Raw genomic sequence first — 19,523 nt, forward strand, 5'->3', positions numbered from 1 at the left:
TGACATTTTATGACTTTTGAATGTGATATACTCACCTGTATGCTTCTAATTTTGCCTCTTTAATATTTGTAGTTGTAATACAGCAACAGAAAATTTAGGATTTTAGTATCTAAGTGTCCAAATATTGCGTGTTTGCCAACCTCAACTCCCGGTTTTCCTTTGCTGTGTTTCCCTCAGGGGCTTCTCTTAAATCAATATAATATTTATATGACACCAACTGATTTCACTGATGCAAGAGCTTCATGCTGTTTGTGTTCTCTGGCTCGTGAGCCACAGCTGTGTGTAGTGTTTGCGATATAGACCAAAGGTGCTATGATCTCCAAAGTGATTTTTTTTTCAACCCCTCAGGCACCTGACTGCTCCCTTACTCCTGTGTACTGTAATTTTGCTCTGCTGCCAGCCTTTTCCACCTGAAACACCTGCATTGGACTTAAAAATGAGTTGTATTTGTTCTTTTTTCAATTGCAATTTTTGGTAGTGCAAACCAGAGTGACAAAAATACCGTAACAAGAGGAAGAGTGAATTGGGCTATGATGGTATTCTCTCAGATAACCTTGCCTAGTTCATCCATGGAATCAAAATTGGTGCTCAAAATTTTAGTGTTCAAAGATAACTTTTTAACAAAAGCTATTTTGCTGACTTTCTTTTAACATACAAATGCTCCTGACTAGTTTTAGTACAATTGATTTCCTCAGAAGACAATAGACTTATCTCAGAATCTTTAGTTTTCTTTAATAAATGGCTGTTCCAACAAAATGGCCATAATTTGATTGAGTGATATTATTTTCCTTTACACATTCTATAAGATTATAGAATGTGTTAAAGAATTACATGAAGTTTATCCATAATTAAAAAACGCAAGTAGCAACAATTTCAGATTTCCTTGATGTCTTAGGGGACAGAAGGAAATAGTAGCAAAAAATTCCACTCAGTGCTTGGCTATTGGTTAAAGTAGGTTTCCTTATTTTATTTGTACCTGAACAGTATTGAGAGCAGAAGACCACTGACCTTGCTCAAATCTTTACCCTTGTTTAAAACTGAGTGTAACAGAGTTGGAAATCAGAAAATGATTGATGGAAAAATTTAAAGTAATTAATCTGCAACAGAAGGGAAAGAAAATAATATGATTTCAAGGCTTATAAATCCACTTTTGTCTTTCATTAGTTTTCATACAAATGTCATGAGCAGTTTTTTTCCTTGCATTTCAAAACAGAAAAATATGGCTCAAGCACCATGGTTTCATCTTGAGCTTATTTTTAATATTAAGATTTTTACTTTATTACATACACTATTGGATATGCGTTCCAAGGACTCTTAATTATATGATTGCAATTACAAGTTTGGCACAGAAGTGTAAAGTATTAGTGTCTCTTGTCTATAATTGTTACACAGAGATCTTTTCAGGCAGAGTTGATCCTATTGTAAACTAAAAAATGTCAGTATTTACTGATAGTTTGAAGCACTTATTATTTAGGCAGTTCAGTTAGTTCAGTTTATGAAGCTGTGGCATTTCTATGGAAGTATTTTAACTCCATCTGCACACATCCTGCAGATTTATGGCAAACATTCCCTCTTTTTCTTTTTTTTTCCCTAAGGTACAAATTATACAGGAGGGAATCTGTAACATTTGCTTTTCCTCCCAAGCACAACAGGACTCCAGTCTTTTCAGAGACATCCTGAGGCAGAGAACAACTGACAAATAGCAACAGCAGAACCTATAATGCATTTTATATTGTCAAGGTGTTTTAAAAAAATATTAATTAAACCTTATAGCATCACTTGAATAAAAATCAAATTAATGCAAGTTCTTCAATTCCCTTTGAGGTAAATTACCTCCATACAGTGTAGCCTTTCTTAGAGTATGGACAGCAGCTCCTGCTCTAAACCCAGGGATGCTCCGCTGTACATTTGAGGCAATGCTCAGAGTCTCAGTGTGATGGACTGCCATAAGCTGTTCTGGTCAAGGCAGCTGAACTAACTGGCCCATTCTTCTCAGTAAGAAAAGAAGATTTTACCAGTTGAAGTTAGATTTGGCTTTACTGTCTAGCAGTGAATCTTAATTGCTTCTTGCTGAATAATGTGTAATAATCTGTCCTCTATATTAATAATAATGAAAAAATATTTTAAAATAGAATTTTGCAGTTAATTCAGTGTTCCCATACCAAATTATATCATGAATGTCAAATGTTGGCATTTGTATTTCCCTGAGTTCACTAGCAGTGTGGACAGCTGTGTCTTGGTGGTTGTATTTAATGTTTTTAATCTTGCTCTGTTTTCATCTTCATGCTCCATGTAGTGTTTCTCATGATCTTCACAACAAGCAAAAAAAGTTCCAGTCCTGAGGCAAGGATGACAGTTAAGCAGATGCTGTTTCAGTTCACAATTATCATTCCTTCCAGGCTGCTAGGGGATATTACAGCTGGGCAGGCTGGCAAACCATCCCCCACAAACACTCTCCCATTTTAAGATTAAATTCGTTGTCCCTGACTTCAGCCACTAAGTGTGAGGAATCTGCAAATGCCCTTTTTCAGCTTCAGGAATAGCCAGTTTTATACTTTCTGTGTGTAAACTCTGTTAATTTGTATTTTAGCAGTGTGGCCTGTGAGTTAGATGTAACACTTGTATGTCAGCAGCAATCCTTCTTTGTAAGGTGAATCATGCAAAGTCCTGTGGCTTTAAAGTGTTGGTATAAATTTATTTGACAGAAAAATGGCCTCTTTGTCATCTCTGTCATATTCTTGGACAAGGAAATCTATGATGCAGTTAGGACTTTGTGCAAATATTTGCACAGCACTTAATCTTTTTCATTTTACATATATTGTGTATAAAAGGAAAGGAGAAAGAGAACATTATGCTGATCAGTGAGTGCCAGTGCAGAATGAAGATGTCTGACCTTTCCAGTCAGTCCATGTGCCAGAGCCAGAAGTGCATCAAAGAAACAGAATAGACAACCTAGCCTAGAAATAGATACTCTGCAAGATCCTCCAGAGAAGAACAACTCCCTGACTAGGCTGTGGCATTTAGAAGAGGACAGAATTGCTTGCCTGTACAGGCTGGGGTGCATTTGTGCAGCATTTGTTCCTTTTTGCATGATTGGAGCAGAGGGATCAGAAGAGCTCACTGAGAACTCCTGTTAGGGCCTGTGTGGAATATTTTAAATATGTGCCTTTAAGGAAAACTGAAGATGATTGAATTTCAGTGTGATAGCTGTAGATGGGCTTTCTCAGCTGTGGTCCTTATTTTTTTTCTGGCACTGTATGTTTCATCTGTGCCTTGTCACCAATAATATTTAAGAGAAATACATCTCTCACCTTTGCCTTCTTATGATGAAAGGAAAGGTTGAAAATGTTCTTTTAAAGCACATGGGGGGGGACGTGTTACAGCTTTTCTTTCTATTCCCAAGTGGCAATATCTGAAACATTCCCAAGTATCTGTAAAGAATCAGTGGTGTCCTACAGAGGAAAGCTAAATGCCCTAATACAGATTTGGGAGAGTACAGGAGTCTATCTCTCCTGCTGACCTTATCAGTTATTATAGTTTTGCTGGAATCTGGAATATATTATAGTTTTGCTGGAATCTGGAAATCCAATTGAGAGGATGTAGTGTGGTAAATTTTTTGTCAGTTTTAATGTTCCAGAGTTATTTATTATGTGAAATTAATATATTTTTTAAAGTATATCTACACCTCTGACTGTGCATTGTGACACAGTCAAGGAATCTTGTTCTCTCTTAGAACACCCATCTCCAAGCTCTATTCATTTTATTTGCCATCTGGAGCATCAATCTTGTACCATTTTCAAACTGTTACTATGCAGCCACTGAAAAAGGGATGAAAAATTGTCTCTAAACTTTGAATTTCATTCAGATATAAATTTCAAAAATTCTATGACAACATGATTAAACATGTAGGAATTGCATATTGAAACATCTTAGAGGATACTCCAGACTATCCTTCTGTAAATTGAGCAGTGCATCTCTTGGTACATTTTTTTGTTTCTTCTCCTTTATGACAAGTAGCTCATCAGTCTACAGCATTTCCTTTCTCTCTCTCTCTTGAAATGGTTTTTAAATGTGCACTGCTGCAAAACCTTCCTTAAAGCCAGTCATGACTGGGAATTTTCTCTTTTCCCCTTTGCCCAGCCTTATCTTTCTTTATCTTGAATTTGCCTTTGGGGCCAGACTTATCCACGTTTCTGAGCTGGATGCAAAGTTTCTCAATCCCTCACTCCTAGGTCTGCTCCCACCCCAGGGAAGCACAACCTCATAGTGCTTGTGAGTGACACTGTAATACATTGCCTGGATGAGAGCTGACAGTGCTCTGAGAAATATGACAGTACCCCTGCCCTTGATCAGGCTTCCCATTTGAAAGTTTTCATTTTGGTAATTACATCCTTCCCAGATAGTAGCCCTAGTCATTGATCATACTAATATCATTATAACTGATTCCTGTAAGTCACCTTTTAAAGACACTTTCTATGGTTTCTTTTCCCCCTATATCTTCCTTCTCTGCAGTCACAAGAGAAGACTTTTTCTGTCTACCCTTCATCTGATTGATTGGAAATGCCAAATACTTCCTTTAGGTATGGCGTGGTGATATACACATCACATTTCTTCCCTTGGGATCTTAATCAGAACAAGTAATGGCCTTTAGCTTTTCTCATTAGCAAAATGGAAAAGCACCATACCCAATCCATTAGAAATACAGCATTGTAATATGAATTTATAGAAAAATGGCTTCATGCCAGCAGACACAGAGTGAGTTTACCTTAAAGGATTCTCAGGGGGGGGAAAAAAAATGAAAAAGTCACCCTTTCTGTCTAGCTTGCAAACATTTTGAGCCATTACTTATCATGCCTGTCTGTCAGGCATTTTGCTGTTGCTCCATAAGTGCTGTTTGGACATCTCTGTCGTAGAAAGGGCATTCATAAGGAGGACATATGGGTGTTTGAACATGTATTTATATTTTCCCCAATCTTGATTCCCTTCCTAGATTATTCTTCTCATAATCTCTATCAGAATTAGAGAGAGAGGAGGAAATTGGGAAGATTTTGTTATTTAGCATTGCTTCTAATTTTTCACAGAATGTGCTAACTGAAAAAATGTATCAAGAGCAACCATTTCAGCATACTCATTTATCAAGCTGAGATTGCTGCTACACTTTTTTTAGCCCTGTCTAAAACTATTTACAATCAGTACAGTGAGAGCAAGGACAAGACTGATTAAGAGATTTTTTTTCTCCAATGATGGGAATTGCTTCATACTTGGTCAGGTCTCTATTAGCTGTAGAAATTATTAAAATTCATACACTAGCACTGAAAACTTTCAGTGCTTGTATTTTCCAGAACTGTAAGAAGGTGTTAAAGCACAAATCCATACCAAATGATAATTGTATATAATTTGAATGCATATGAGGTGATTCTGTCTCCTTTGGAAAACAAGCAGTGAAAGAACCCAAAGAACAGGCTTGGCATGCTGCTATTCTGCCAGCACTAAGACACATCTCTTTGACTGGCCCCTTCAAGCATTGCTCATGTTATTCCTGGTAAAATAACTACTAAGCATACCCATAAAGCTCAATTTAATAGTGTCTTATGAAAAATGATTACCTGCACTTTTTTGTTTTTCAAACAAACCTTATGTTTGCTATATGCTAAGTTGCTCACCTGTACAAAGTGAGAGTTAAAGCTGAGGCATCAGGCTTGCCATCTTGGCTACTTCGCTTATGGTTCATCAGCTGTGTTGATCACACTTCCCTATACAAAACAGTATAGGTTAAGAAAATATTACAGGGAAATAGTATGAAAGACCTTCAGGGGTCAAAAATGGGAGGCATTCTAAAGGGACCTCTCTCTAGGAGACCAATTACTGATTAGATGATAAGACAGGAGGGCTTATGGCAAGTAGGGATGGCTATTTTTGAGCTATTGGGATTTTTTTTTTCATTCTTGCATTTTCTGTTTTGTTCTGCTGGTTTTCATTGTTTTGTGGGGCTTTTTTAAAATATTTTGGTATCTTCTTTACCTCTTCCCCTTATCTTTTGGATGAAACAATGACAAATTAGGAGAGATTCTGTGTAATTTTTATCACACAAGTTTAGGAGTTCAACATTGTTAGCAGATCATTACATGGTAGATAAGCTGATGACATAGCAGTATAGTTCAGTCCACTCTGCTACAGGTCAAGGTTTCTCCTTTGCTTTTGCAGCTGATATGATCCAGTGGGTCTCAGAGTTCCTCCCACAGCTGATAATTAACATACGGAGGGGCAGACTGTAATATTCTTACACAGTCACACTCTATCAGTAGGGCATTGACTTTAATTTCAAGGTGATCCATCTTCCACAAGAATTTCAAGAGTTTGTGGAAAGTGGAAAAACAAAAAATTCCCCCCAAAATGCTCACTATTACCACCTTCCACAGCCCTGCCATGTAAGCAAAGCTAGTGATCATGTAAATACATTAAAAAATTTCCACACAACAATTTTTATGCCAATGAGAAGCAATATTTTGTTCTGCATCACTTTAAAACACTTTAAGTGTACTGAAATTGGCACCAGCCATTAAAGGTTAGTATTCTCTAGTATCCCTACCCTATCCAAATACAAATATGGCTGAAGTTGCAGATAGATGAAGAGTTGGCCAAGCAACACTCATGGTTTCCAGTTTGTGGGAAATCAATCTTATGAAATTTTGTTTCATTCTGATTCATCTTCTGAAAACTCAGAACAAACCAGAAAGATTCTCCCTTGAGCCAGAAATTCCAAACAGAATTTAATTTTCAGAAACAATGCCTCATGTTGTTCCCAATACAAAATCTAGTCTGCAAGACCTTGGCAGCTGCCAGCTGGCTTACATGTCCATCTTGGTTTCTGTCAGTTTTCAGGCAGCAGCTGCAAAACAATCCCAGGATTTCATGTTCCAGAGCAGCCTCAGCATGTCCAATGCTTTGGGCAGGCTTCCAGACCTCCTATTGGGTCAGCTTACAGGTCTGCTTACTGAGGGCCAGATTAGTCTGGCAGCCAAGTCAGAAAACCCCAAGAATGTTACTTTGGTGAGGCAACTAAGTGGGATTGTCCTGGAAAAAAAAGCAGGGCACTGGCTTGAAGACTGAAGAGGTACTGCCAGTTTCCAGATGTGTAGGAAGAGGTAAGGACATCCCAGAGCTTCATGTGGGGGCCGAGATGAAGCAGCGCTCTTGGGTCTTGCAAACTCCCTGCTCAACCACACCATCTCTGTGTTGGGCTGCCTGGAAGGCCTAAGTGCATGATTTGTGGGATGTTTATCCACACATGCCCAACAATAGGCTGATTTGCCTTGTACCCTTAGGCATAAGGACCCAGCATTTCCCAGAGGGAATGTGTTTCCCCCTGCCTAAGCCTGGACTGGCATGTTCACCATCCATTCAGGAAGACCAGCTTGCCAGGCTTCCCTAATGCCACTGCTTGCTTCCAGGGTAAGGCCCAGAAAGTGATGTCTCCAAGGTGTTTCAGGCTCACTGAGCTGGCAACTTCTCCTCCATCTCTGGATGCAGGGTACTGGTGAACAGCAGTGTTTTTTATCAAGTATTGAAATGGTCCCTGCCCTTCCCTCCCCTGGCCTCCCTTCCCACAGTGATATCTTCCATGATACTTAGCCAAACATTTTGGATTCTAAGGATCTTTTAGAGATAAAGGACTGAAAAATATCATGCTTTAGCTGCTCTTAACAATGTCTAAGGTGTACACTGGTGCTATAATTCTATTATCTTACTACCTTTCCTCAGTCTGGCATGACTGCCTTTTCATGCAGGCGATGTTGAAATTCTTCCTGTTTCTAGGAAAACTGGAATTACTAACATTCATGTGTCCTTTTGTCTGTTTTTACTGTTCTTTTTTGGTTTGATTTAGCTTCCAACTAATTGTCCTGGCTTTCATCTGCTTCATTCTTGGACAGCTGGCCCATGAGCTGTCCACTGTTATCCCTGGTCTGAAAGAGCAATGGAAAGTGCATGTGATGATTGATGAGCAACTGTTATTTAAAGAGTCTAAGCAGTTCTTTTGTTTTAACCATACAGCACATTTGCACACAGCAGCCTGCTTCTCTTTAGACTCTTCACATTCATGGAGATTCATTCATAGCATCTAGAAAACAATTATTTGTTCATATAAATGGATGCGTTATTAATAATAGCTCAGTGTGCTTATATGTTGATTCACCAACACATTTTCATTTTTTTTTACTTATGTTGAAAATATTAAAATGTACAGATCAGTTTTCCTTCATCTTACTAGCAGCCATTCATCAGGGACTAATTGGCAGAATTGCAGTTAAATGGAAATGTCGAAGAATTTCCAACTAAAGGGGTGCATAGGGAATTTTTAAGTATCAGAAGCCACAGTTATAATTCTGCTGCATCACCCCTTTATTCTTCAGTATACAGGATCTGAAAGAAGAATATAAATGTGTGAATCTCACACAGAATCTCAATGATTGCCACCCCTGGTTGACCAAAACTGATGCAGTATGATTGTGATACAGTCACTGTACCCTGATTTCATATAGGGTGCTGCAGACAGGACTGTAATAAATCAGGCACTAACCCATGCTCAGAAACTTGGTCCAGAGAGCTCGTAATGTGCATTCATAGAACAGGTACATAGAGGGTATTTAAAAAAAAAAAAAAAAAAGCCTCTCTTGTAGAGAAACATGCAAGAACTGAAGAATTAAGAAAATACAACAAATTGCCAGAGTCATGTTCTTTGTTTTAAGCACAGAAGTCTTCCTGTCTTGCAAATGTATCCATCAGACATATGGCATTATTCAAATTATGCAAAAAAGCAGTTTTCACATCTTGGGGCTGTTCATATATGCAGTCACATGTGGGGGATCAGTTTACATTTCTGTATGGTCTCCATGGTCCCAACCTACAGAAGAGTGGAACTACCATGAGCCTGGGTACACTCACATGGGCTGCAAGAATCTTTGGCACCCTCGGGTCAAATGCCTAAAGGAAGTTTCCAGTTAATGAAAGATGCAATCACAATGGGAATTTATTTTAACATGCTGATGAGTTTTCCTCTGTTTTCGCCCTTTTCACACATTGATGAGATGTCTGGAAGTGGTTTGAGACTTTTACTGAGTTCATTTTAAGTGTCAGCCTTTAGACTAAAAAGTTGTTAAAGGGAATGAGCCAGGTTTTTTATTTATCTGTTTATACTGCTTATATTCACTACGGTTTTTACAAAGTGTATGCTAATGAGAGCTGGTGCACAGCTGTATGTGGGTATCTGACTGTTCTCATATTTATTTACTCTAAATAGTCTTTATGTGATTAGTCCTGATCACTGAGCTTTAGTAGCAGGACTGAATTTCAGAAAGAAGAAAAGACCTCTTAGCTATGGGGGGGGTTAGCTCATCTGCACTTTTTCTTCTATACCTTTGTATTACTCTGATTTCCAAAGATAGGGATTTGTGAAGGATGTTTAGAACTCCTGGAGAGAAAAGAAGATTAGTTTGCAAATATAGTTCTTGAAGTTATTATTCTCTCTACCTTCATTTAACTTGCTCAGAGAATTAGGTAACATCTCATTAGGAAGGTTGAAAGGGAATTGATAGCCAGCATTCCTAAATACATTTGTATTACTGAGCAGCAGGGAAGGAATGTTAAATCCGGTGAAGATTTCTATTCTCTGCCTTAACAATGAGTGCTGTGGCCCAGCGATGGGATTCTGTTGAATGACAGAGCTGTTCTTGATAGGACTATGGTAATTGTGTGGTAAAATGGAATTATATTATTATATTTTAGGCCTGGCTGATAATTATTAGCAAAATTATTGTAATATATGCAAAAACTTCGTACCATTTATTCTCCCATTCTTTAATTGGGAGAAAGTGAAATTAATAACAGCCATTGAATAAGTACAGGATTGAGCTGGAAAATGAGAATGCTTCTGGGTAGCAAAAGATATTTTAAGTTTAAAGTGAAAACTGGCAGCTGGATATTGTATTTCATTGAACTGCCACTGGCAGTGATGAACTAGATGGTCCTTTTCTCTTCCTGAGTTCCCGTATCTCCATGCCAGACTATGGGATAAGAGGACACAGCAAGACAATGTTCTTTTCTATTGGAGAACAGGGTATTTTCAAATGAGAAGGTGGAACCAGAGAGAAAAAAGCAGTGGTTTTATTCTACATTTCATTAAAGTTATAACCACCTGACAACGGTCAAAGAGAGATGCAGTTTTTGTTCTTTGCAGGGAAAGAGATTTGAAAGTGGAAGAGCATGTTTCCTTCATGGGGTTAAAAAAAAAAAGTTTAAAAAAAAGATAAAAATAAATTCAGCCAACAGACTCATTTCCTTCAGTTTTCCAGCAATGCAAATATTTTCACATAATTCTGTTAGTGATGCAGTGTCTAGACTTCTCAGATGGTTTAAAAGATTAACAAAAAAATAAAGAAAAGAAAGCAGAAAACCCTGGCATTAATTCTGGGAATCCTGAAAAGCTAAGTCATTATCACTGTACTATAGCTCATGCGGTGATATGAAACCACAAACAGTCATTGAAGACCAGATTCTGGAATCCTTGCTTATTTCAGATACATGGTTTAACATTTGTCTCATGTTAGACATCCCATTTAATCTCCCTTTAGCAGCCGGTGGTGGTTGGTGTAAAGGCTTACCAGCATAGTCTGGTACAAGGCTTCTGCATTTTGGCTCTCACCTTGAGTGAAAAGGCTCCAAGTCTTCTCAGGAACATGAAGGCTGATGATAGAAGGAAAGAGATCTTTGGTTCTTGCGACAGATATACGTTGACCAAAGCAAAACACCAGAAAAAAGCATTTTCACGTGGAATGTATAAAAGGCTTCTTAAACATTTTTTCCTTGGTCATTGCCATTTGTCCTTAGCAAGTCTAGTGATTCTGAGTGTTGTTTGAGGTTTCCAGATTTACTGTAACATATCTGTTACTATCTCATTTTGTAAGTTCTTTTTTGTTTTCTTTATACCAGGAAACTTATTCAACATTGATCAGATTATTAACTGTTGTCAGTCTCTAAAATCCCACAGTATTCATAGTGACCAAGACAGTTAGAGTATCTGTAGCAGCCTCTCTCTAATCACAGCTGTGTTATTTTATAGGCAACTAGGCCTATAAATAGAACTGAACTTTAGGGTGGTTTCTTATACATTCTGTTAATGATGGCCTTCAGAATTTAAACAGAATGTGCAGCCAAACTCTTCTGGTGATGTAAATGAAATAGTTTGGTCTTGCAAGAGGCACTCTTGCAGGCAGCGTCTCAGCTCAAATTCAGTAACTAATGGCTGGTGTAAGGGGTGTTTGCTATGTATCTCAGCTGTTAGGCAGATGCCTGACTCTGCATTAACCTGGGCCTGAGAAAAGCAGGCTAAGAGCTTATTAGGGCAGATGAATAAATGGACATTACCTGTGCCCCAGTCTCAGTGTAAAAGCTCCTGCAAATTCTGTGCAGGTGACTCAGCTCTACCTTTGATGGGTAAATCCTATTATCCTACTGCAGCATGCTCCCTCACTCTGTTGGGTACAGGCAGCTGCCTTCCTCCTGTTTTTTTATTTCCCAGTGCCTGTCACCTTTATGGGTTTGGTGTTTGCTGCAGGCTTAACACGATCCTTGCTGGAGCCAGGCTGGGACACCCTGCTGTTTGCAGATCTCGAAGAAGTGATGCTGCTCTCTGAATTAAACATGATCCTTCTTGAGGGATCTCATTTTGTCCCCTCAACCCACCTCCTCATTTGTTACCTCCTGGCATTTAACTCTTTGTAGTCACAGAGGGCAGTATCTGAAAGAAGAGAAGTGTAAGTGTACATCAACACTCTCATTTTCTAGCTATATATTTTTCCACACATTTAAGTAATTTCAAAATGGTAACAAACAAAAACCCCATTGGAAAAGACATGAGTAGAATTCTTAATGTAGCATAGAGACTAAATTGGTACCTGATCAGTGCAGTCTGAATTAAGCAGTTGGGCATCATAAAACATGAATTATATTATAATACTGCACATCTTCAGTGCTGAGAACATCCATTCTCTGTACTGTATGAAGAAAACAATAGTTTACAAGCAAATTAAGAGCCTGTTGCCACCAGCAGTGTAGTAGTTTTCTGTAGTAGAAATTACTGGCTTTTAAAGGATCAGACTGCTGAGAAAAGCTCCCTTGTAACCTCCAGATCCATCATCTCTGCCTGTAGAGTCACCATTCATTTTACTGCCAGAAATGAGCAGCTTCTACTTTTAGACCCACAAAGCCTGTACAGCTGTGGAAGAATGAACGATGGTTTCCTCTGCCTTGCACGTACCTTGTTGAATGACTGATCACATCACAGCACAAGAATCTTTAATCCTGATGGAAACACACGACAAAGAAAGGATGCATTTGGGTTTTTCAGATTCTCTCATTTCAATGCTCATAATATTGATCTTTAGTGGCTGTAGCTGAGTTCTGCTGAGCTGAGCATGTGAGTGATGCTGTCTCTGTTTCACACATATGTGTGGATAAAGATTCTACTGAGTGTGGTTCACAGAGAAAATAAATGTGAGTAGTGGCCTTCTGACATTGACATCTTCTTTGTTGGCCATCTGCCTACTTCCAAGTTACTTGAGGTTCTTGAGGTAGATGGGAAGCCATGTGCAGAGTGCATATATTTACAGGAGCTGTAATCCAAATTGAGCTGCATTACAACAGTCCCTCACCTCAAGGATGTCCTTAGACTATAATTTTCATCCTGGGTGGTCTTAAACTGAGTAGATATAAAATATTTAACTTTTCTTTAAATCTCAGAATAATTTCTGAACACCTTTTCCACCTCCTAGCCTGGACTCTACTCACTTTAACAGATTCAAAGCACATTTTTTAATAGAATTGCTAGGCAAAATGTCTGGGGCACCCAGGAAGAGACACAGATTCCATGGGGCTCATTGTGTGCTGGATACGGAAGCTACTGAACAGCAGTGTTCAGGAATCATTTTGCTAAACAACCTACCATGAATATTCATGACAAGGAATTCAACTCTTGCATTATCCAAACCCATTGTTGTAAGTATCAACACTGACATTGTGCCTTAGCACTGTGTAATCTTTATTTATCCTGTGAGATCAGAGAATTAGGATTATGTAGTTCACAAAGGAAAGAAATACGTGTAAACTTGCTTGAGCTAGTGTCAGTTATAAAAAAAAATTATTCCGTCTCCTTTTTCATTACACTGTTAGTGAACAAACTAAGCTAAAGCAGCTTCCCAGCACTATTTGCCATGGTAGAAACTGATCCAGCAGGGCAGACACCTCCAGATTCATGTGGTCTCAGCTGGGACTCCCTTGTGCTGCATGCGAGGGGATTTCAGATACTAGACACCAGTTATGTGTCTCGGAGAATGAAGTCGTAGTTGTCCTTTATAGGTTGGTAAAGATTTTTACAGAAGCCTCAATGAACCCTTCAGTGAGATCCTGGAGACAGAGAACCAGTTCCAGCCCACATAACATGTCTAATTGCTGACCCAATAACTCGAAATGGTGAGTGTATCTTTACATTCGTAAAGAGGAAGGCATTAAATATGTTTGGACATTCCACTGAAGGGCTCAATATGTGTACCTGTGATGCAGTCCACTGCTGCTGTGTGATCCAGGGCCATTTATAAAGCACCACTATTCTGTAGCACCGAGCCTTGGCTAAATTTTCCTGGGACCAAAATCTTTGCCACAAGTACTTTGACTTTGTTTGTGCCATTGGTGGAAATAATTTGGCTAACAGCATTTTTCTTTTTGATTGTAGAACTCTGAAGGATTTGTCAGAAAAACTGATCCACCATTAGTACAGACATTTAGACATGCAGAGTGTTATATACAGGGGAGAAGTCACTCTCCTACAGTTCTCCAGGGAGTCTGGCAAGTAACTCGACAGCTTTGGTCTCTAGTGCTTTAAATCATTGCTGTTTGGCTGAATTCAGTTAAAACTTCTGCAAAAAAAAAAAAAAAAATTAAACCAGGAGGTGTGTGTATCTGAAAAGACCAGGGCAAGCAGGCTTTGGCCAGGGCCACTGTTGACACTCCAGTCAACAGTACAGTTTTCCCTAGAGATTGTCTGGCAGTGAAAGAAGCAACATGAAGGAGGCTGGAAAGTAAGATCAGGATCTGCCTCAATAAAAAATAATAGAGTAAGAAACTGCACAACTACTGAGAGCAGTGCTTTTAGAGACAGCGAAGACATCAGTAACTCCCAGACAGTTTCCATTGGAGTGCTACAGAACACAGTGCCAAAGGATTTTTGCAAAAATTGAGTAATCTGAATTAAAAGGCAGTTGAGTAATTTATTGTTTGTATATTAAGTCACATGGGTTTGTGTGTAAGGTAGGGAATGGCAGACAACTGCATCGTATAAGAGTCTGAATGTTGTTCTTCTGCCAGGTTCAAAGAAAACAGAGGAAGTTCAAGTTGAATGATACCACTTTATTATTTAAATTAACATTTTCAGATAAACTCTCTATATCTTTGAACAAGTGAAATTAGACTGCATGAATGTTTAGAACCCTTGCAGGTTTTTGCAGGACTGTAAGAATGCGTGCTTCAGGCTAATGTTAAATTTTGACACGTTTAGAACAATGCTACACAACAGATGTCTTCCCAACACATTAAAAGGCAGGATGAATGCAGCAGGAGGAGCTCTGCAACACCCCACTGTAGCATTCTCATTTGCTCTTAATCTGTGAGGCAGGAGAACAGCCCAACTGCACTGAGTACAAAAGGGAAAGCTGGCCTAATGCTTTTGGGGGGGTTAGCCTTCGTAAGAAACACTATTGAATTCAATTCTCTTCCTGAAGAACAAGGAAGAAGAGCTGCAGAAAAACATGGCCTGATACAGGCATACAGACGCTGAGGGCACTCCTGTCTCTTTGCTCAAGTTCAGGAAAACACTGTGAATGTGGGGAAAAATACTGTGATGGTTCTCAACACCATATGCTGCTCATATTGCAAGTATGCCTTCTATGTCACATATGATCCTCACTTTGTTTTTTTAATAGAAAACAATTTCACTTAAATACTTTTTATTTTCTTCTACTTGAAAGAATATTTCAGGATTTAGCTGTGAGATTTTTACATATGCTGTTGTCATTCCCTTAGGCATTTCTCCAGCATTGCTGCAGTCTTCACCCCACTTTGCAATTTCACAATGCATGTTTGTGACAGGCATATCAAACCATCCAGTTAGTTTAGAATTGAGGTGGGAGAGTGCTTTAAATGTAAATTTTACTATAAACAGCGGAATAAAATCTTGCAAGCACTTCCTAGCTCTGCCAGGAAGCAAAGCTATATTTAACTCATTTTAAAATTCATCAAATACATTGTGGGCTGATTCAGATCTTTGGTGTGTCTTTGAAAATAACATGTAGTGGAAGTGTCATACAGTCAGTTGGGGGATTGGGCACATTCTCAGATTCTTGTCAGTGAAGACATGTAGTTAGGACTGGATTGTAGAAAGAAAGGTACATATAGATCTAAGGACTTAATATCAATACTTTATTTGAAAATTTGAACAATGACTGCTGCATTCAGTTCAAGAGGTTTTTGAGAAGTGCTGTATATAAAGGAATCAGTGCCATAGCAATGACAAGATTCACTTGCATACATGAATTTTAAAAAAGATTGTCTTGTAGTACTTGGGAGAGACCATCTTTCAGAGAAGCTAATACAAATTGTTGCTATAATAATTTGCACAAGTTTCAAAATGCATAGGAAAGATCCCTAGATAGTAAGAATAAGCCATAAGAATTTAGCTAAGGTACCTGTGTACAAAAGGAGAAACTCCAGATGGATCTTGCTCTTGCTTTACTTCTCCTGTCTCGGATTGCACCTATCTGCAGCTTTGTATCCCTGTAAACCCAACTGCTGCTGTTGATGGGGTAAATATAGATTGGAATAAACCTCTCAAATTTCATGCATCATGTTTTGTAGATGTCATTAGATAAGGTCAGTAAGACTTCAAAAGAAGATTGTTTAGACTGCTTTGTATCTGTAACCACTTTTATATATATATATATGTGTGTGTGTGTGTGTGTGTGTGTGTGTGTGTGTGTGTGTGTGTGTGTGTGTATATATGCTGCTATCATGTCTCCACTTTTTGTAAGTGCAAATAGGAGTCTCTCAATTTTAGAGAACAATCTGCTTCTGTCAGTGAGATGTTTACTATTGCCTGTATTCAGATATGACCTGAGTTTGAGGTTCAAGATTATGATTTTTTATAGCTGGGTAAGTTGTACCATTACCTAAAGTCCTTACTTAAAAGAAATAATATACTGCACTCTTACTAAAAGTTCTCAATGGGAAATTGAATGTCATTCTTCTAACGTGGTTTCATGCATCTTAATTGTGGTTTTCTACTGTTCATTTGCTTTTGATTTGTTCTAGTACATGACTGCTGCTGCACCTATGCAAGGGACCTACATTCCCCAGTACACTCCTGTGCCTCCAACAGCTGTCCCTATTGAAGTAAGTTTATCTCCATCCATTAAAGTAGAGTGAAGGGGAAACAGAACTCTTACTTATGTCTTTGTGCACCTGTTGCTTGAAAGGGGCCTAAAGGTTCTTTATGGAGTGGTGGCTGGAAGCTTCCAGCTTATTAAATGAGGACTGCACATCTCTTTCTCTTTTTGTTTTCTTTCTTTCCTTTTCCTTCTTTTTTCTAACCCCTCTTTTTTATTTTTAAAATTATTTGCAAGGGCTCTTGTTTTGCATTTGTTTTGTTGTACAGCAGGACACGGAATAAAAACATCAGTGATTATGACTATTTTTTCCCCATGTACTTGGGAGGGAGATGGGAAGAGACAGGAAAACAAACCCAGCAGGCAGACCGCGAAACCAAAAGAGATTTCAAGAAGAGAAGATTGCAAGAGGGTTTGATGCGGTCCTTAGCAAGCATAGGTAATTGCTGAAACATTTAGCCACCAGAAAAAGTGATTGAGCAATGGAAACCTTCCTCTTGTATATACAGACGTGGAGGATGCTGCACTGACTGAGTGCTTTTCATCCTTGAGGAAGGATTCGCTCCCTCCCTCCTTGGGGCTGAGTCATGCTGATGACAGTCTAATGAGTAAGTATTTACTCAACCCTGTAGACCACAAGCTGCTGGGAGAGCGTCAGCTTGGCCTCCACTTCTGTGAAGCTTCATAGGGGCAGCTGAGCACAGCGAGAGGAGGGAGCCTTGGCATCCTCTTCCCTGTGTGTTTCTCTTTGGCACTACCCTCTTTTATTAACAACTTCTGCCCTACTCTGGGGTAAGGCAAGGAGTGCCAGGGTCTCTGTACTTCTGTCTTCATCTGTGTGAACTTTGGATTTTGTGCTATTACTACTCTGTGCTTTGAGGATGTGAGTTAGTGGTACTGCTGGCACGGCTTTGCCAGCAGTCAAGTGGTCTTATCTTGTGTTCTTCTAGTTCTTTGCAATTATTCCCAGATAAGGTCCCACAGGAAAGGCTACTGCTGTTCTTTTGTACTGAGCTGGTTATGTTTCAGTCTTTTTTGCCTCTGTATAATTTTGCCTTAAACCTCATTTGTTTGCAAATGCACTGTGAGTGAGTGCCTCTTTTCAACTGCCGTTCTTAAGTCTAAATTGGGCAGATACAAATCTGAATTAAAAGGAGATGGTGGGATAGAGAGTGGTTCCTATCATGGGGCTGTCTGCACACCATGCTGACCTGTCCAAATGAGAATTAAAGTTAATTTATATTACTTGTCGAGTCCTCCTCCCTATCACTTGCTAGTACCGTCATGCCTTCTAAAGTAACTCAATGTCATAATTATCTACTAAAATAATCAAAATGTTATCTGAATCTATAGCCTGTTTTGCTGTTATCCAGTGATGATGATTATTGTTAATGTTTATCTGTATTCATGTAGCATCATGAACCAGGACCCTACCATGCTGGATGCTCCACAAGCAGAGACCAAAAAATACAGTCTCTGCCCCAGAGAGCTTACAATCTCAAGATGAGGTGGACAAAAGGAGAAGGATAAAGACAAGGAAGTAGACAGAAAAAGATAATACTGGCAGTCTGCTAAGCAATAGATACAAAGAATTTCTGAAAAATGAAACTGATATTTTAACAGATGCTTTAAAATAAACTACCTGTTGTTTACACAAGGCTCAAATAAAAACAAAGCAAGTGCTTTGTGCTCCCTCTTCTGGCTCTGTTGTGTGCAATAGAGTAACGGAGCATGTTCCCTGAAGATGCTTGCTATTCATGAGACCAACACACCAAGCATGAGAGTAGAGGAAAGAAAATGTATCTTGCTTTGAAAGCATACAAAAAACTTAAACCAAGTTCAGACTGTCTAAATAGGATAAGAAATTGTGCATAATGTTGCATTCATGAATATAATCTTGTATGTGTTTACTTATCTGCTTTCTGCAAATATATAAACAAAATGAAACTTCATTGGAGTTTTGACTTAACAGATTAAAGTCTTTAGTGTGAGGCAAATTTATTTTTGAAGGGAACATGCATTGAGACAGTGTGTAGAAGAGGGAAGCATTCTTCTAAGGTGACTCAGGTTCTTTTGGATGTATAGTGAAGTGGAAAGTGGTGGGTCTAGATTCTGGCTTTATTGCATTTTAAATCAAACAAAATAAGTGTGAACTCACTGTGAAGTGGGGGTAGGTAAGCAAGAATCGGAAGAGGCATGTATACGTTATGAAAAAGCCAAGAAGTAAAACCCAGAATCCACCAGAATCAGAAGATTTGCCTCTAGCTTTGAATGGGCAGGGAACTGCCCTCAAAGAGGAGGGTGTTTTTCACTGCAACCTGTGAGAGCAAAGTACTACTGGTAGGCTGAGAAAGCTTCTTGTTGCTGAATTAGCTTTCTAAAACTGATGGAGTTTGTTGTGTTAGCGTGTGGTTCTGCTGCCTCAAACTCTCTCGATCTCTAGAGAAATGTGTGAACGGTGAGCTGGTGCTGAGCTCTTGTACATAATTCACTGCCATGAGCAAAATTAGTAAGTTTTTCATGTTCTCATTTGATTCCCTAGGGTGTTGTTGCTGATACTTCTCCACAGACAGTAGCATCTTCATCACAGGAAGCCAGTGGTCAACAGCAACAGATGACAGTGGAAACATCCAGTGAACATGCGCCTGCATATTCTTACCAACAGTCTAAGTAAGTAGGCATAGGCTGTGGAGTCAGAAGGGTTTGCTTCTCGATTATAGCAGGCCAAATTGGACTCCCTCTTTCAGAAATATAAATTCTGAATAGCTTTGTTAAGTTCTGATGAATTCTGGATGTATAGCACTGTAATTAGCAAAAGGTTTTGGCTGACGTCCTCAATTTGGCAAAATGTCCTTGAGCTCCTGCCCACAGTGATATGCTCTCTAACTGTCTGCTGCTTTTCTGGACTCAGAAGGATCTCAACAACTGTGTTAACAATCATCATGCTGGGCTAAAGCAGCATCTGGCATCAGAGGTTAAAAAGGGCTTAAATTTTGCAGTGGTGAAAATATTGGCACAGTGCACATTGGCACACGT

The 19,523-nt window shown here is 39.0% G+C and overlaps 1 protein-coding gene across 7 annotated transcripts in view; it reads left to right on the plus strand.

Moving 5' to 3' along the window:
- RBMS3 (RNA binding motif single stranded interacting protein 3) overlaps positions 1-19,523 on the plus strand; it is a 703,797-nt gene that overhangs the window by 674,723 nt on the left and 9,551 nt on the right. For 4 of the 7 annotated variants that reach the window (XM_059846669.1, XM_059846678.1, XM_059846687.1 and 1 more), the window contains 2 exons: positions 16,414-16,494; positions 19,030-19,157. In XM_059846669.1, coding sequence (XP_059702652.1) covers positions 16,414-16,494; positions 19,030-19,157 — 209 coding nt within the window. Of the gene's footprint in view, positions 1-16,413; positions 16,495-16,996; positions 17,096-19,029; positions 19,162-19,523 lie in introns of those variants that run through there. The other 3 variants (XM_059846719.1, XM_059846696.1, XR_009486534.1) reach the window with 2 other exon arrangements.

Source organism: Haemorhous mexicanus, chromosome 1 (assembly GCF_027477595.1).
Source record: "Haemorhous mexicanus isolate bHaeMex1 chromosome 1, bHaeMex1.pri, whole genome shotgun sequence".
NCBI lineage: Eukaryota > Metazoa > Chordata > Aves > Passeriformes > Fringillidae > Haemorhous > Haemorhous mexicanus.